We start from the raw sequence: 18,819 nt of genomic DNA on the forward strand, positions 1-18,819 counted from the left end.
AAATGGTTGCTGGGATTGCTTGCACTTCCGGGGGAGGAAAAAGAAGTAATGGAAAAGTTGTTGCATAATGGTTTTGTTTCACTGGGGCTGAAAGCATGAGTGATCCTAAAGGATAAACCCCAGCATTTCGGGGATGTCCTAACTCATGCCATTTTGGGGGTTGTTTKGGGTCAATTTTTATCATTTGATTTTCTTTCTGTTGTGGTTATMTCTTCGATTGCTTACATGACAGTGTCTGGATCACCTGCAAGAGTGTGCTCTGTGTGAATTTTATTTTCACTTTGTGTCAGTGCCATCCAGAGAAATTCATGGGTCGTTCCCTTCCCTTCCCCCTTGCCTTCCCATTTGCTGTGATTTCCATTTGTTTGTTTTGAGAGTCAAAGGCACAGAGCACTTTGCCCAGATTTCAACTCCTCTGCTASAGAACGATGCTTAGTTCATGCCTGGTTCCTGCTGCAAGGTTGGCCGACCCAGAAATGATCTGGGGCTGCAGGTCCAAGAACAAAACTGGGATTTGTTTATAAGCAGGGAAGAAAGTGAATTTTCTGGGTGCCATGAACTTKTTATCTATGGAAATATCTGTGTGCCTGCCCACCACTTGCTTGCCCAGAGCTGCCTGCTCTGGTTCAGGTGCTTTTTGGTCTGGGGATTTTTGTTCCATTCCATTATTTGAACTGCTGAAGATTCAACTGCAGTTTCAAAAATGTCATTCTTTCCAAAGAGTTCACACAAAATACCTGGTCAGGTGGGGTTTCTTGCTGTAAACACCCCCTGTAGAAAAGGCTGGAGGGAATTCTGCTGGACAGGGCAGAATTGTGGGTGTTGAGGGAGATGCCTGCTGCCTGCAATGCTCTCCTGCAGCCCACACCACCCTGGACCAAAAAGACAGAGCTTTCTTTTTTTTTCTCTTTCTTCTACTGGAGGCAGATCCAAAGGTCTGGAATAGCAAGGGAACAGCTTCAGATTGCCTGAGTGGGTTTGGATCTGGGCTGCACGTAGGAGAACAGCTCCAGTGCAAGGCTGTTTCCTCCATTTCCCCACAGGCAGCAACACGGTTGTTTCAGAGATAAATTGGCCGGTGCCCTGCAGTAAACAGCTGAGATAATCCCTGGATAACACTGTGCTTTCAAGAAAGGACAAACAGTCCTGTTATTAACAGGGAAAACTTGAGCTCCTGGGTCCTCTTTGTGGCTCACTTGTCTGCAGTCTGGAGTCATTGACCTCTTTTCACGTGCCTGATGTGTCAGCGGTGCTAAAGCAGTGCGAGGGGAGCTCTCAGGCCACGGAGATCCTTCTTCTGCTACACATAAAGCATTTCTAACCTGGCCCAGGTCCCTCACCCTGCCTGCAATGCTGCAACAGTGCCAGAGCAGCAGGGAGGCCCYAGTTGCTCTGGGTCAGCTTAAAGAGAGAGTGGGTTTGGGTGTCCTTGTAGGTTCTCTCCTGAGAAGACAGCTGGAATTGCGTGACTTTTTTATCTCTGACAGTTGAGATCCCCCCAGCTGAGCCATGCAGATGCAACAGCTCAGTCAAACATCTCAGCCTTGRCACATTTTGGGACAAAGACACGCCCTGAGGACATCTGGAGTCGTGTGATCTCCCCTGCTTCAGGTTGTCCTGTAGGTCCTAGCAGCAAGAAGCGCACCTCTACGTGCTACATCTGAAATACCTGTCTGAGGAAGATTTGGATGATGATATCCAGGACCATGAGCCACCRTTCAGATGTGCTGAATTCCCCAGGGAGGAACATGGAAGTGGATGAAGAGGTGGATGAAGGACTAAGATGGTTGATGCATCTCCTTTTACACCATGGACTTCTATCTGTTCCCATATCATTGATCAGACTTYGGTGAAGAAGGAGCCTGAATAAAGATGAGGTGTTCTGGCAGTTTGTAGGACCTTCTGGTTTAAAAGCACTGTAGGGCATGTGGAAAGAAGGTAGACAGAGGACAGGTCATGAGAAGGCAATGACCAGCAGTGTAGTCCCTGGAGGGCTGTGATGTGGGAAGAGGAGGTGGAACTGGCTGYGGTGGGACCTGGGACAGGCGCTAAATTCATTTCTGCTGTGGCTGCCCAGGCCCATCTGTTCTCTCATTGATGCCCACGGTACTGGAGACTGGTGAATGGCTACAGTCAGTCAAAGAGATTGGCCACACATTGACAAGGGCAAGCACTGCATCTGTCTGGCCATCTGGCACGTTCGGAGCAGGGTCCCCCATCCTCAGTCACCCAGGCCTGAATGTCAAACACCTTTTCATCCCGAATATGCGCAGTTGGGCTTTATCAGCCAGATGTTCAAATAAGCTGAGATGTCTGGCTCATTTGGGCTAACAACTCCCCGTCCTCACTTTGATTGCCTGGACAATCTCAGCACAAAAACCACATGGCAAATGAAAGCTGTTTTATGTGGGCAGGCCCTTTTGCCAGCCAGAGTCCTCAAGGGCCACACACAGGTGATGGCATCCAGTGAAACCTTGAACATAGAGCAGCCAAAATTGTCCCAAGCTGGTTTTTGACCTGCTCACCCTTTTGTAAAAACCTTCTTGTGAAGCTGCTGCCTGGAAATGTACTTCATCAGGCACAGGTATCTTCTCTGCCTTCCTCCATTCGTGTCCAGAACACACCACTGGAGAGGACTCTGCTTCAGCAGAGGTGGTTCTGGTCATGGCTTCACTGTCCTGAGTGTTGTTTGGCAAGTGAAAAAGAGCAAATGTCCTGCTGGATCATCCCTGACTTTTAGACCTGCTTTTATACTCAGTGGCTTTCACCACATTCTTCTCTCATTTTTGGCCATGGTAGAGACCCAAAGAGAAATTACCGGAGGCATAAATCCTGTTCTCTCAATTCATGGATGTCATTGCTGTTGACTTCCATGAGGAATCTYGTAGGCATGACCAAAGTCACTTCAGTGGATCTTGGTGGTGGTAGATGGTATGAGGCAGCAGCTAAGGATGTCTTGATTTCAGCCCCAACAACCCTGTTTGTTTGTTCTTGATGCCGTTTGAATTATTAATACTTTGGAGAAAAGGACTTACTAGAGGTCCTGGAGGATTGGAGGTGGAAGTCAAGAATGTCAGAACACGGAAGACATTAGAGAAGCTGGAGAAGAAGCTCTCTGAATAGCTGGGAAAATGGTGCAAGAAACACCAGCAGTCAAGTTTGTGAAGGTTTTTGACTTGGAGGCAAAATTTAAATGGGTTTTGCACATCAGGAGTGTTAGGGGTGGAAAAATTCTCTCAGCAGGCATTGTTGTGATGTAGGTTTTTACCCAGGACAGGATCCAACTGCCATTGTTTGCTCAGACGTTTCCAGCACTCTTTCTGAAGCTGATGCTGGTCTGATAGAAAATCAGCACTAYGAAATAGCGGTGATAGGTCTTGGGTTTGAAATGATGTCTGGATGCTGAAGATGGACCGCGCTTCCACACTGCTACAGGCCATGGGTTTTCTGRTAGGTTTTTTTGTCTACACACAATAATTCCAGGGACTTTCATGCCAAGATCAGAGCCTTTTCATGCTGCATTCACAAGCTCAAAAATGAGCTTCCCTCTGTTGTTACCTCTCAATTCCTGAGGAACCCAGATCAGATTAACGACGGAAAGTGCTCTGGTGGAAGGATTTGACTTGTATTCCTGGACAGAGAGCAGAGAAAATCTGAGCCTTAATTCTCAGGGCTCTTCACACTGCTGCCCCCTGTCCCACCTGGRTGCATCAGCCCCTCTTAGCTGTGTCTCTGAGGCTTTGGGCCGTGGTGATTTTCAGGCGCAGTGAGCGCGCAGACGGCCGAGTGCTGAAGCAGCAGCGCGGCGRCGCAGAGGGCTCCGCAATTACGGCTCTGATCCAAATGCATCCATACATGCGAGGCCATTGCTATGCGCATATTTATCTCTGCATCCACATCAGCAGCAAGACATATTTACCGTTTAGATATGCACATATATTGTAAAAATACCCCTTGCCAATAGCAGTGTATATCTTGTAAGTGACATTTCCAGCGCTCCTCGTGATTTCTGAGACACCGTCGCTCTTCAGAACTAGAGTTTGTGGCTGTTTGTTTATTTTTATTTCCTCCCTCCCAGTYTCAATTTTATGGCCAGGTTTGTTAAGTTTCAATAAAATATCAGTTAAGTTTATGGCATTTTTATTTGTTATTGTTGTTATAATTTTCTTTTGGTAGAGGAAGGTGGGATGAAATGTTGCTCTGTTGGGGGCAGAGCGATAGCAGTGCCGTGCCAGGTGCTTAGGGATTCCAGAGTCCTCTTTCCAGCTCTGCCACTGATTATTTGTGTGATCTCAAAGATTCCTKCTCACCTCAAAAGAACAGGAGAATATTCTCTGCTTCTTGTGAGCRGTAGCTGCAGAGTCTTTTGGTTCACACTGTGGGAGTACAAAGCTGTCTTACTGCCCTGTGCTTTTATTAAGGTGGTCGAGGCAATCGCTCAGAAAATGGGGTCGGAAGCATCTTTGTGTGTGTGAACCGTGCCTGTCTTCACACTTAAATTTGGGCGCTGTCAGGGTGGGCTGTCCCCAGTCTGCCAGCTGGTTTTGCTAGGTTTTTTGCCTTTAAAATAGCAAGTAACCTGAGAGGTCGGGAAGTGACAGGAGCCCTTTGCCAGCCGAGCAGAGGAGGCGATGGTTACAGCTGCCTCCTGACTAGTCCCGCTTATTTTACGCAGCGCTGTGGGATTGCTCTCTGGAACAGGTTGGGCAGGTTGACAGTGAGCACAGACAATGAGCTATTCCTGGCTTCGCTCTTTTCAGGCACTGGTGGGAGGGTCCTGATCCAAGACTCGCTGTGTTCAAGACGTGTCTCTCTCTTGACTGTCTTGGGTGTTGTATCCAGCAGCGATGTTTCTGCTTTCCTTTCATTCTGAGAACTGCCAGCACCTGACAAAAGAGAGCAGCAGAGAATGTAGTGAATGTGAAGTCTCCAGCACAGACCTCCCACCTGCTCCCTGGCCTTTCTCAGAGGTGGCTTCCTTCGGAGGAGCCTTCCTGGTCCACCTCCAGGGCACAGCTGGGAGCTGTCTGTTACTTCCCTCTCCAGCAAAGGGAGGGGGATTGCCAGGCATTTCTCAGAGCGCACGCATGAGCCATAGTTGGGCAATTCCACCAGGACTGTGGTTGCCAGTCTTCCAAGCTGGAAGTGGCAGTGTGGATGAGGATGACCAGAGTGTATTTGGGACTGGAGCTGAAAGCGTAGCTGACCTGGGCCCCTGAAGTCTCTCCTTTCCAAGGCTAACGTCATGTATAACTAAACCTTGCACGTTGAGCTGTCTCACACTTAACGCGCTGATCTGCACGATAAATTCTGAAATAATCCCATAAAACCTTTTGATTTATTTTTAACCCCCTTGCTGCCTTCCCTGCCTTCCAGTTACATGATGGGTTTGTTTCTTCCGTTAAATGGAGGAGGTGCTCKGATATCTCAAACCTGGAACCATAAAACTTTGTTTCTGCAAAGACGGGATTTATTTTTTCGTTTGCGGTTATTTTTTCTCCTGATCCCACCCAGTTGTCTTCACCATTATAATTTTTTTAGCACAACACTGGCGACTGGTGCATGGAGTGGGGAATTTGCTTACAGAGCTTGTTCTTCTGGGGCAGTTGGCCCAGGAGGGCTGTGACACCCTTGTGTTGTCTCACGGGCCATCACAATGAAAGACTCTGKCCAGTGTGATGGGCACTGGGAGTCCAGCCCAGGAGCCTTCACATTTTTGGGAGCCTTTGCTCCTGGCGCTYTGCAGTTCCCAGCAGTGATGGGTTSCTGACRTCCTGAAGGCAAACCCCACRCACTGCTCCCTCACAGAGCCCCCGTGGCTCAGCCAAAGCTCCAGCCGTGGGCTGGATGAGGTGTGGATGTCTCACCCTGCAGGGAGCAGCACGGCATGGAATTACCCGCCCTGTTCCAAGTTTCTCGGCGTGGGCTCGGTTCGCCTGCTGCCAAGGCTTCTGCTCTCGATAGCGGGGCTTGTCTGGGTAATTCTGGTCTCCAGTGCAGTCTGCTGGGTGAACACCTCCAACAACCGAGATTTTTCAGAGCTGCCTGAAGGATTCTGATGCCTGAAATGAAGGGAAAGGGCTGTCCGAGTCCTCCAGGCTGTGCTTTGTTTGTCTCAGTCAAAAGCATGAAGAATCCTTCCTCCAGCTGAGGAGCTGTTGAAGAATGTTCTTGGCATTGAGCTGTAACAACATGTGGCTTTGAATAACCTCAAGAGTGCATCCTTTTTTTTAGCTTGCTCTGTTCTTCATACTACTAACCTGACTGTGTGTTTTGTTTTTGTGGTTGCTTTGCATGTTGTTCCTTCCTCTTGGCTGAGAGTCATGGGGTGGATCTTTTTCCTTTCTGTGATTCAGGTGCYTCACTCTTTCCTTTCCAGGTTCTTCCAGTTCTTTTAACATGTCAAACTCTGGAGATTTGTTCATGAGCGTGCAGTCTCTCAATGGGGATTCTTACCAAGGGGCCCAGGTTGGAGCCAACGTGCAGTCACAGGTAGGGACCCATCCGATGTACTGCCAGTGAATGCATTAGTGTTGGAGGAGCCTCTGATTGTATTGGCACTTCTCCCTCCCATCTGAAAAGAGCAAATCTCAACCAGCACAAACCAACCAACCAGCATTTAAAAAAGGCAAACCAAAAAAACAACCAAGTAACAAAAAAAAAAAAAGACGAACAGCAACAACCACCAATAAAACCAAAAACCAAACAAAAAAACAATCTAAAAGAAACCAAAAGCAAACACCCAACCAAACCAACAACCATGGTCTTGAGGAGACTTGCCCACACTTTGTGAATGCATTTGGCTCTGGCTTGACAGTCGTACTAGGAGGAGAGAAGGTATAGGAGAATAGGCACAAAGTCAAACAAAAGCAACTCAGGTTCAGGTTCTGCTTGCTTTATTCTTCCAAGGGAAGGGGCCAGATGTTTGGACTGGTGTCTCATTTTGCAAGACTTCCACTTACTCTTTTGATGCCAAACCAAGTGTCTGCTGAAAGGCAATAAATGTTCAAGCATAGTTAAATTCTTTTTCATTTATTTTTTTTATAATGAAAAGCCACTCTTGACCATATCCCCACCTCCCCAAAGCACAAGCACTCACACCACCCTGTACACCAGGAGGAGAGAGCAAGGGAGCTTTGAGCAGCATTGCTGAAACGTCAACCCATGCTTGGGGCAAAAAGAAAGAATTYAAAATAGCCAGGATCTCACTCAGATCTCCCACCTCCCATCCAATGTCCATATATGCCATGAGTCCCCTCTCTGACATCTAAGGCTCTGTTCTGTGTTGAGAGATGACAGCCACTCTGACACTTCTGCATTGGGCAAGGAGAGCTCTCTAAAGGCGAGGCTGCTCCCGCGTGGAGCTGGACATGGAGCACGCATCATCCGTGGGTGGTGAGACGTGCTTACCACACTTGCCACTGCTGGGGCTGGGCTGGGGGAGTGAGGGAGAGGAACAGGGCACCATGAGGAGAGCTGCTGGTGCATTGCCAGGTAGGTGTATTTCCTTCCTGGGCCCTCTGCAGTGACGGCACTCAGCCAACTCCAAAGATCTTCCACTGCCGTGAGCTTCCCAGTGCTTGGGGTCAAGGGTGGAAGAGGGTAGGGGTAGAAAGGTGGGTCCTTGAGCTCAATAAGGGAGATGGCTGCATCGATGTGCTCCAGGAGATGTCACCCCACATTGATCACGCTGTTCTCCCTCTTCACTCTTTTTGTCAAAGGACTTGGGACCAAGGAGAGTGTGACAGGGCTGCTGGGGCAGGCGAGGGATGGGGAGGGAGGCAGGAGAGGTCCTCTGGCTCATCTCTGTCCACAAGACCAACTGCGGCTCACTTTTACCCCTGTTTGAATGTTATACCTTTATTTTTATTATGATGATGATCATGATTGTTGTATTACTGTTGGTTTGCTTTTATCTTGCCAAAGATGAACGGAAGCGGCTTTGGCCACTAACCTTTCACTCCTTCTAATTTTCTTCTTTGTTGTCRTTGGTCTGTTTAGGTGGATACCCTTCGCCATGTTATCAGCCAGACAGGAGGATACAGTGACGGACTCGCGGCAAGTCAGATGTATAGTCCGCAGGGCATCAGTGTAAGAAAAAAAACAGGCTTGGATTTTCTGGTCTTTTGGGGTTTTTTTCTTSGTTTTTGTTTCTCTCACTACCAATTATTTCAAAGCCATAGGGCTCAGAATGCCACTTAGGAGGACTTGTCTTTGCTTTTACGGTCACCTAGTTTATTGCTTCTGTATCGGTCACGCCAACGGCGGAGCTGTGCCCACAAAAAAGTGGCGCCGGGGCAGGCTGTGTGCAGGCAGCTGGCGTCTCGGACTGTCACAGCCCATCAGCGTTCGCCCGGCACCTGCGGCCACGCGCGCTCGGCCGAGAGGAGCTGCTAAACAGGTGACACCTCATGTAACCACGGTGGGGAATGTCACCGCAAACGCCCTGGCCCAGAGGTGGCTCCACGCGGAGGCCGAYGGTGCCGTCCCGGAGCCACCGGCTAAAAATAACGCGTCCCTGGCCGGCGTCCGAGAGCGCCGCGGTGATGGGGTTGGCGGCGATGGCGGTTGCGAGGAAAAGGGAGGAAAAAACCCACAAAGCCAACCAACATCAACCCAAGAAAACCTCGCCCAAGCGGGCTGGGGGAGGATGCGAGGGGGAGGGCGGTCTCTGGAGCATCTTCTCCTTGTTCTTGGGTGCGCTGGCGGGTTCTGACTAGCATGAAAATTCGTAGCGACAAGCTGTGTCGCACAGGGGGAAATTGATCAGACACACACAAGGAGAACCCAGTGTAGATTCGGGACAGCAATCCAACTTCATTTCTCAGATCAATCGTCCACCATCTCAGCRGCGATGACAGCAAGCTGGGAGAGGAGGGCAGCCTGGAAAAGGAGGCTGTGAGCGCTGAGTGGGTGGTGGCAGCGGTGTCCGGGGTGGCGCAGAGGAGGGGGAGGCTGGCCCTGGAYGTGGCTGGCTGTCACAGGAGGCCGATGGCTGAGGTGGAGTGGTCTTGAGCTGGGCAGGGAGGTGATGGTCCTCCAGGTGAGATGGTGGTCCTGCAGCTGAGACTCCAGCATGGCACACCATCCGGTCCATCACCCTCCAGTCCACTGTGCCATTTGTCACCTGGCGTGTGACCATCTTGCATGATGGCCATCACCAGCGCAGGGAGAGGGCATAGGGAGAGGGGTGCCCTGGGATGGGGTGCTCTGCTCCCCTCTCCTGCGGGCACCGAGGCTTAGTGGGCGGCTTGACGTCAGGAGGCAGAGGCAGGGAGGATTTGTGAAGTAATGTAATTGAACATGTGCAGATAATTATGTCTCATTACATAAGCCCCTTGCAAAAACGGCACTTGGAAATGCCACATGAAAGAGCCTATCGTTCCGCATTAATTTCTCCGTGCGCTGAATTTATTCCCTTTCTGGCTTTTTAATACTTGGAGAGTAAATGAATCGCAGGCTGATCATGATAAGAGATGATACTTTTGTATAAATTAAAATACCCCCAAGGAAAGAGGCTGAGCTGATTACAGTTGCAGTTGGCTTGGAAAATAACAGTGGGCTGGGTTAAGCCAAAATTTGGGGGGGAGGGTTGCTGCCGGGGATTATGAGGCAGAGAGGGGGTGATGGGGAGGAGGAGAAGGAAGAGAGAGTGAAAACTCAAAATCCGAATAGGATGAGGAGAGCTGGGTTGGTTTCTGGCTGGGGTTCTCTGTGGGAGAGCCAGTGTTCCCATGAGCAGCGACGAGAACTAGTGAGCCGAGAGTGGCAGGGGCTCAGCGGTCCCCTTGTCCTTCCCAAATGGAGACCTGGCATGTTTGGCATCTGATGCCTTCTCATGGTGGTCTTTAGGGAGGGCAGGAGCCCAAACTGACCAAAAAARAAGTGGATGTTGTCAAGAGAGGGGCAGGGTGGCAAAGGGACTCACGGGTGTGTGGGTGACTCCTCAGTTCTGCACAAAGCTGTGGTAGGCACGAGGAATGAGACAGGAGTCCAGAGGTGGGCAGATAGTTTAGGAGCCACCTTCTGGATTGCTTCTTTGTCCCTAAATGTTTTGTTTCTCCTGTCTCCCAGTCAGTGTGCTCCAGCCTGATTGTCACTTAATGTGTTCCCACCCAGTGAGGTCCCTTGATGAATCCCAGTTTGTCCACGCTGAAGTGTGGCTGCCCTTTYGGAAGCATTGGTCCTGGGGAACTCCTCAGTGCTGGCATGGTGGCTGACTCCAACAGGCAGGGCTTCCCTGCCTTTCCCTGAACCCTTCAGTGCTGAGGAGGGGCAGCGGAATGCGGAGCAGAGCTGATTGTGACACAGAAAGCTGCCGTCCCCGCATCACCCGAGCGTCCCCGTGAGCTGCTGGAAGGAGATGAGCCGAAACCTAGTCAAGAGCCCTGTCACAATGATGTCTGCACGGGGCTGAGGTTAAGTCATCCCCGGAGCCCGTCAGCACCGGGAAGTCAGCGGCAGGTTGCCCGGCTCCGCTGCTGGAAACCTTGGCAGGGGAGACAGCGCTCGGGGTTTGCCTTCCTTGATGGAGGATGAATTCTTAAACGCGTGTAAGTGGTGACAGCTGAGRAGAGGGATCTACCCAAAGCCCAGTTGCCTTTGTGGCTCTGCTGCTCTGGCTGACAGGCTGCTCCGCAGGGCGGGAAGGGCTGGAGCCGGTTCTGCATCGTTAGCAGRATAATGGGCAGTGTCCCAGGCATCACCAGCCCCGTGACCCAYGGCCATGGCTGAGGCAGAGGGACAACTGAGCCTTCTCCACAYGTGGGGACAGTGCCGGTCCCACAGAGGGATGGAGACGCTCTGACAAAGGATGGATGGTTGAGGCAGGAGCTGTCTTGAGGATACCCAGCCTGGGATCGTGCTGGGGAGGGGCCTCTCTTCCTTTCAGGAGGTTTGGGGCCTGAGCCAGCCCTTTTGGCACACTTTGAAGCTCTAGGGTTTTGCACCACGAAGTGAGAGTTGTTAAATGTCTGGGCTGTCTGGACAGTGTTTGTTCATGGGGATTCACATGTGTACCCAGGAAATCCCTGAAAATTGGGGTTTCAAAGCATTTAGGACAACTCAGGTTCTGTTCAGTTCCAGTAGAAGTTGGATCTTTATTGCGTTATGACCCAGAGGGTCTCACCCCAAAACATCACCTTTGGGTGATGGGCACCTTTGGGTGCACCTTTAGGGCTGCCACTGCCCTATGGCTGTAAATCCTCAGAGGGTTCTAGTTCACCCAAATGCTAATAAATGAGTGAACTACAGTTATCTTAAAGCCCTTTCAGAAACTTGTTTTTGGACTTAATTTAATTTGCAGAGTATTTAAAAGTATAAAATAAGGGACTGTTTTTGAAGTCCAACAGTRTGTGAAGTTTTTGATTTAAACCAGCTGCTGTGCAGAGCTGTGCCTGTTCACATAGCAGTGTGTGTGTGAGCAGGATGGTGGTGGCCAGTGGCAGGGTGTGACAGGGAATTTTGCATCCACTCTTGTCAGCAAGGATTGGTWCATGCAGAAGCTGAGAGTTCCTTACTTGACCTGAGATCTTTTATGCTAAGAATTTGAGCTTGGAGAAGAAAGSTTTTTCTCGGCTCCTCAGCCAGCTGTGGTTCACCATCATGGTCAAGCTTTGGTTCATGGTTCTGGCATGGATTTGGTCACAGGAGGTGGGATGCCGAGACAGGCTCTGTGCTAAGCAGAAGGCGCCTTTAAAAATTGGCAGAAAGTTGTGTCCCGGCCCCACGTAGGAGGCCCGGGCAGGGAGCCAGCCAGACTTGCTGGAGGTGACAAAAATGCTGAGACCTGGGGAAATGGGCACCAAAACCAGTTGCTTCAGCAATCTATCACCAGGGCTCCAGACTTGGACAGTCACCAAGGCTTTGCCTGTGCTTTGGCACCAGAAGGTGACAATTGAAAAAATGTCCCGGAGACCACTGCACTGTCTTTGGTATCTGAAGAAGTCACAGCTGTGTGCAGGGGCTCTGCAAGGAGCAGCAGCCTCCTCAAAAGACTCCTTTGCCTTTGAGGGAGATCCCAGCTGATTTACTACAGTTAAACCCCAAGGGATCTGCTTGCATGGRAGAGGCAGAACCGTCCAGGTGGAATCAGATGAATCCTGCACATGGCTTGGTCCATGCAGCAGTGGAGTAAACTCCAGGATGAGTGGGGATGCTGCCTGCATGCCCTCTGCCTGGGGAAGGATCCACCCTGCTCACAGAGGCCTTGTCCATACCAAAGGATGGTGCCAAGATGTCACAGCCARCCTTGGGTCCTCCTTCCCACTGCTGGACCCACAACTCGCAACCTTCCCAGGCTGGCTTGGCCTCTCCCCAGCATTCCCTTGACTTCCCACTGGGTGCAACCAAGGCTGTGTTCAGCCACTCAAACTCCTAAAGCACAGGAAGGCTCATTCCCAGTCTGCAGCAGCACTTCCGAGGATTTTGGGGAGCAGGGTGCCGAGCACAGATCCACTGCCCCATTGCTCCTTCCTGTGGCTGGCAGGCAACAGCCTTGCTAAAAATAGTGAGCACAATAGGGCCGGAGCCCTGCTCCATGCGGCCCCCGCCACTCTCCCCCCTCCTGCTCGCCGTAACGACCCTGCAAACACTAAATGGCATCTGAGTGCATTAAGCAGCAAACTCTCCGGTGACATAGCAATTACGGCTCTGAAATAGATTTGGTGCGTCACGGAAGATAAGGGTTTTGAAAGTTTCTGTTGTGATTATAGCTTGTAACTCCAACAAATAACAGGCTTGGTAATAAGAGGCTGCCAGCGCAGCTATTGTGGTTCTCTCTCACTGATGGCACGTAAATTGCTATTAATGTCCTAAGTGTACTTGAATATGCCAGTCTCGGGGCGGCGGAGTTGGCTCTGTGTCTCTCTTTACGCGGCCTGTCATTGTCGGGCTGATAATCTACGGTAATTGCTGCCTCTTGCAGCAGTCCAAGATGTGTAAGGGTGGATATTGCATCTTGGGGAGCGTGGGGATGGTGGGTCAGGGCCTGGGGGTGGCTGGGAGCYGGTGGGGGCAGTGGACGTGGGGTACACGGGTCTGAATGTTTCTGCCTGGTCTGGTTTCACACTGCACCCAAGGTGGAGTGGAGTGGGGTTTGCTAACCTGTGAACAAGCTCAGATTGTGATTCCTGCTTTCCTTGCTGTTGCCTGAAGCCCCTTGGCTCCCACRCACACATGGAAGAGCACACAAGCCCAGGGAGGGGTCTGTGCGTGCCTTTTGTCTTTTTTGCTTTGTGCACATCCCGCTCTGAGGTGTCCTGACCCTTCAAACGTGGGTCCCTGTGGTCAGCTCTGCTCCCATCTCAGCTGCCCCAGCACCTCAGGATGGGGAACCTCCCTACCCTGTCCCCTCCCGGGTGTGTGGGGTCCCAGCTGGCACCAGTGTTGGATGGTGGAGGCAGTGGGACGGCAGCTGGAGCGGGCAGAGCAGCCCGGGCGTGTCTAAAGCGGGACAGCGACTGCTGCCAACTGCAGCTCGGGCAGTGGTTGGGAAGGATTAATTAGCCAAGCACTGAATCAATGTCAGAGCAAGCAGAGGAGGCTGGGTGTGACATCTGCTCCTCTCCGAAGGGGATGGCAGCCGTGGAGGAGCAGCTTCTGCGCGCTGCCGGCTCCTGCCCGCGGCAGCCGGGCCCTCGGGTAGCGCAGCTCTCCGGAGCCTGGAGAACTCGGCTCTGCATCTGGTTCTAGGAGAGGAAACAAGTTGTCTGCCATGCTTTGCTGCATGAACCTTTGGATGGGATACAGTGGTGGCATTTCTGTTATGCTGAGGCCTGGCTGCCCTTGGTGTGGTGGGGACGTGGAGCTTTTCTGGGGGACACAGCGCAGCTCAGCAGTTCCATTGCTTGCTCTGTGTGTTCACAGCACCTGGGTTCAGGTAACATCCAGGCTGGTGGCTCTGCGTGAGGTGTGAGGTGTTTGCTATTTTGTTTCTTCCGCTTGAGGAAGGGCCATAATGAGGGGTTCAAAAACCCCGAACAACCAGAGCTCAGAGTTCTGGAGAAACAGGGTTTTATTAAGGGATGGACTTTGTGCATACACTGGCAGTTTATCAGAATCTATTTCCAACAGAAATGTTTCTGGTCCTATCCCAGTGGTGGAGCCCCGTGGTCTGGGGTGGGATGGGATGGGGCAGCTAGAGGGGACATCTTTGCCTCCTACAAGAGGCAGGGTGTGTACATTGGGTTGGGCTGTTTGTGCCTGGCCATCGGGTGACTGATACCTCCGTCTGTCCTTTGCTGCAGGCTAATGGAGGTTGGCAAGACGCTACTACCCCATCGTCGGTGACCTCCCCCACAGAAGGCCCTGGCAGCGTTCACTCTGATACCTCCAACTGATCTCCCAGCAAATTGCATCCCTGGCTGAGCCGGCCCCGGCGGGGGCGGGAGGGGAGGGGGCCTCTCCTAACACCGCAGCAGTCAGACTGGAGGTGAACCCAATCAGCACACACAAGAAGACTCCTTCTCTTCTCTTCTCTTCGTCGGGATGCTTTTTTCAGCCAATCTGGACACTTCTTTATACTCTCTTCCCTTTCTTTTCTGGGTAGAAGCCGCTCTCCCCCTCCCCGCCACCGCCACAACACCGCTCCCTTCCCCTCCCCTCTTCCCACCGAAGGTAGAAGGATTTTAAGGAGGAAAAGCAAAAATCCACCGCCACCACGCAAACCGACCCCAGAGCAGTGCACAGCCTCGTGCTGGGTGTCTTTCTGAGGAGCCACAAATGTACCTCAGCCACGTCTCGCCCCCTCGCTAGCAGGCAGCCCCCTGCCCCTACCTCTCACGCTACCTCTCGTAGGGAATCGCCACCATAGGGAATCTGCACCCACTAGTGCTTCCCCTCCTGCACCCAGCCCTGCCCTGCCCTGGTGAGCTGTCCCTCACGTGCCCCCGTGCACCTAGAAGGAGCCAGCGTGCTCCCCTTTGCTTCCAAAAGGTACCGTTCCCATTCCCAGCCCCGGGAAAACTGCCAGCACCTCCCAATCCCAGTCCTGCTCGGCCTCACATCCTGCTGGCTGCCATGATCTGGATGAACCATGAGACCCTGCCATCCTCCCTGCCTGTTGCTGGAGGGGAGAAGAGGAGGGAAGGAAGGGAGAGAGAGGTGGGTGAGAAGTGGCCATCACTGGTAACGGTGGTGCCAACACCTCCACGGAGGCGTGTGGGATCAGGCACGGATGGGACACCAGCAGTTCTCTCAGAGCACCTGGAGAGGCTGGTGGTGGAGGTGTCCTGGTGAGGGCAGTGTCACGGGGTGTGGGCTCCTGTTCCTGGCACTGGAGAGGAGGAGCTGGGTTCCCCAGTGCGGGCAGCACCCRCAGAGGTTTGTGCCACCCCTGCGTTCCCAAAGCCCTGCCGAGGGCTGGAAGTGCTGGGCTGAGTGTCTCGGGTGCTTTTGGTGGTGCTTCCTGCCACAGGTTTGCTCTGTAGGATGGGTGGGTGCCCCACTGGGGGATGTCAGAGTGCTGAAGCTGCTGGTTTCACCCCAGGAGTCCCCMCAGGGCAGTGGCCATGGCAGAACTCGTGGGATTTTCTGCACAGCTTTTCTGGTGCGCTGCTGGGAAAAGCGGTGGTGGCTGGCAAGTGAGGCTTCATCCTGCCCTTTGAGGCTGGTGCTGGCAGGASATGGCTTTCATGGGAGAGCAGCACCAGTTTTCCTGGGCAGTGGGCTGAGCTTCCTGCCAGGGTGGGGCTTTTGGCCATGGGTTCTTCTGGGGGGCACGAGGAGGMTGAGCCAGCCTGCATCAGGACCCTGGGTGCCATGGGGACTGGTGTGGGTGCAGGATGTCTGGCACCTCGGGATGGATCCTGGAGTCCCTTGGGGTCAGCACCTCATGCTGTTGGATGTCCATGCCCACCCTGCCTGTGCTGGTCTCGACTGGGAGCTGCCAGAGCTGTGCCAAAAGTAATTCCACCCTTTGCTGGAATGTGTCCTTACGGTGGTGGTGTGGCCCCGGCTCTGACAATGCTGTCACCTTGCAGTGCAGGGGCTTCGTGTGGCCAGYAGTGACACTTCCTGCTCCTTTTGTGTCCATGCCTGCAGCTGTGGCAGGGCAGGGTGTGACAGGAGGGCCATGGGCTGTCCCCCAGCTGTGTGTCAGAGCATGGAGAAGGTGTTTTCCCTGCAAGGACAGTCGGGAGGTGCTGCCCACCGTCCCCAGCCCTGCACCTTCCCACTCTCCTCCTCTTCCCGTGGCCTCCCTCAGTGCTGCCTTTTGTCCACTTCCAGCTTGTTTTACACCAACAGTTCTGGCAAAGCRTTCCAGGGATGCAGGACTGGGTCAGGCCTGTTCTCCCGAGCCCAGCAGTGTGGGAATGCCACCACCCCCCTTGGAAACCCACTGGGAACGAGCCAAACCCACCAAAAATGAGTTTGCAGGAGCCAGCCCACGCTGCCCTGCCCTGCTCTGCCCCTCCTGCCTGTCCCCCTGCCCAGGCTGGGCCCTTTGCTCCTCCAAGGTACTTTGCAAATTCGCTCCTGGGTTCCCCAGCTGCTCCCTCCAGTTTGTGTTGGCGTAGCTGCTTGCTTGCCTTTTTTCTTTGCTTTGTTTTTATTTTTGGGTTTTGTTTCTCCTCCCCTGTTCTCCTCCCCCATTCTCTTCCCCTGCTCCAGCCCCGAGTGTTGTGGGGTTTTTTTCTTCTTCTTTTTTTATTATTTTTTTTTCTGCCCAGAAAAACCTGACTTCGATACCAAAAAAACAAAACAAAACAAAACAAAAAAAAACCACAAAAAAACACAAACAAAAAAAAAAACTGCAGAAACTCAAAAAAAGTAAAAACTAAAAAAAAAATCACAAAAAAAACTCGACGATTCTTTCAGCTTTATTAACATTTTCCATTGTTTCTTGCGATTTGTGTCTCGTTCTTTGTAGTATTGATGATAACGAACATTTGATAATGAATGTTCTTGTATATTCAGATAAAGGAGAAAAAAAAAACCAAAAACGCAGTCGGAATTTAATAGTGTTTATAATAAAAGAATAAAAAATGACCCTCTTAGCACGCAAAATTGAACAGGGGGAAGGTCCTGTCCCTGTTCTTTCTGTGGCAACAAGCGCTTCATTCCTGTATAGTTTATAACATCAAACTACCTACATTCATCCTCCTTTTTTTGTTTGTTTGTTTTTTCCCATGGTTTGGTTTTTTTTCCATTTTCTCGCATTTGTGAATTAGTTCAAGAATGCTAGAAAAGTGTAGAGTTGTGCACACTCATTTCTTCTTACACAATGTTTAAAAAGTGACGGTAATTCATTTTGTAAAACTTTAAAAAGAAAAAAAAATGGTTGGAATAGTGAGCATTAATAGGTACAGTCTAACACTTTATGTTTCTTAACGTTGAGACCCAGAAATGAACCTTTTTATTTTATTTTTTTGGCATTATTTGGGATGGGAGGGGGGGGGGCTTTGATGATGATRATGATRATGATGATGATRATGATGATRATGATGATGATGATGCTGAGTTTATTTTGACCTGTCCAAGACGATGGCCTTGTCGCTTCCCCCACGCTTTTGAGCTGTGACCAGAGTGATGTGAAAAGTGATGGTGATGTTTTTGGGGGGATCGTTTCTCTTCTCCCCACTCCTTTGGAGTTCCAGTTCCAGCAGTTCCTTGTGTGGCTGCTCTGGGGCCGAGCAATGGGATTACATCTCCCAAGAGAGACGGAATTCCGAGGGTTTTGGGGAGGGGACGGGGACTCAGGCCCTGAGCCCCCATGGGTCTCCATGCTGGGGGTGTTGCTGAGCTGCCTGGAAATGATGAAAGGGCAGGAATCCTTCCCAAAATGTGTGCAAGCCTGTGCGCCCTGCCCTGAATCCCGGGGTCCCAAAACTGAAGGATTCACAGCAAGGAATGTTCCAACCTCATTTCCCCCATGGACCTTGCTGAGGATGGGCTCTCGCAGCCTGACCTCTAGCCCTGGCTGCATCAGAGTGCTGAGATGGGACGAGTGGTGGGATGTGGCCAAAATGTCCCCAAATGCAGCCCCAAATCCCGGTGGCTGCGGAGTGGGGTTCAGGGAGAAGCGCTGAGGAAGGTGCGGGTTGGCACCGCTTCAGTTCTCTCTTAAAACGTTTTCCTGCTCTTCCCAAAAATCCTGAGCTTTTCACATCACTGACCAGTTAAGGGTTTGGGGTGTTACTTTTAATCCCAAGGTTTCCTGGAGTCCTTTTGTTTTCATACACCTTTGTTATTATTATTATTTTATTATTATTAAGACGATGTAAATCAGACATTGCCTGGGGGGGTTGGTTTTGTTGGTTTGCTTTTTTTTGTTCTTGCAAAGCCCTTTCTATCCCTTGTAAAGGTGATCCAGTTTGGAGTTGCTTTTTCTTTTCTATTTTTTCCCCCCATCTTTTTTTTCTCTCTTCCTAATGGATTCCAAAAAAAAAAAAAAAGAAAAACCATAAAAAAAAAGACTCTCTGTTCCAACCTGGTTTTGAAACTTTAAGCTTTTCTGCTTCTGTAAAGAAAAAAAAAAAGGCCTCTGTCTTTCTGATCCCAATTGAAACTTTTATGTTCTATGACGATACTAACAAGGTGTAGGTTTTACAGTTTCCTGATTTGTACTGGTAATGCATATTCCAAATAAATAGTTTCTTTTGTTGCAAAAAAAAAAAAAAACTAAAAAAAAAAAAAAAACCTGAAACCAAACCTGGTGTATTTTTTGGGGAGGAAAAAGAGGAAAGCGAGATACCCTGGGGATTTCTCTGCGGGGTGCAGGGTACAGGAGTGGTTTGGGGTGCAGTGGAGGGGGTTAACAAAGATAATAAATACCCTGATGCTGGGTCTTGTGCCTGGTGGTTTGACCGTGGAAGCCAG

The 18,819-nt window shown here is 51.0% G+C and overlaps 1 protein-coding gene across 2 annotated transcripts in view; it reads left to right on the top strand.

The window, feature by feature from the left end:
• Window positions 1-18,389, top strand: part of PBX1 (PBX homeobox 1) — a 126,956-nt gene extending 108,567 nt beyond the window's left edge. Inside the window, exons 7-9 of one of the 2 annotated variants that reach the window (XM_057383014.1) lie at window positions 6,380-6,492; window positions 8,002-8,091; window positions 14,247-18,389. In XM_057383014.1, the coding sequence (XP_057238997.1) occupies window positions 6,380-6,492; window positions 8,002-8,091; window positions 14,247-14,339 (296 nt within the window). In that variant the 3' untranslated portion in view covers window positions 14,340-18,389. The remainder of the gene's footprint in view (window positions 1-6,379; window positions 6,493-8,001; window positions 8,092-14,246) is intronic. The other variant, XM_057383015.1, reaches the window with a different exon arrangement.
• Window positions 18,390-18,819: the final 430 nt, after the last annotated feature.

Source organism: Malurus melanocephalus, unplaced genomic scaffold, assembly GCF_030028575.1.
Source record: "Malurus melanocephalus ecotype Western Australia unplaced genomic scaffold, MMel_1.1 scaffold_601, whole genome shotgun sequence".
Taxonomy (NCBI): Eukaryota; Metazoa; Chordata; class Aves; order Passeriformes; family Maluridae; genus Malurus; species Malurus melanocephalus.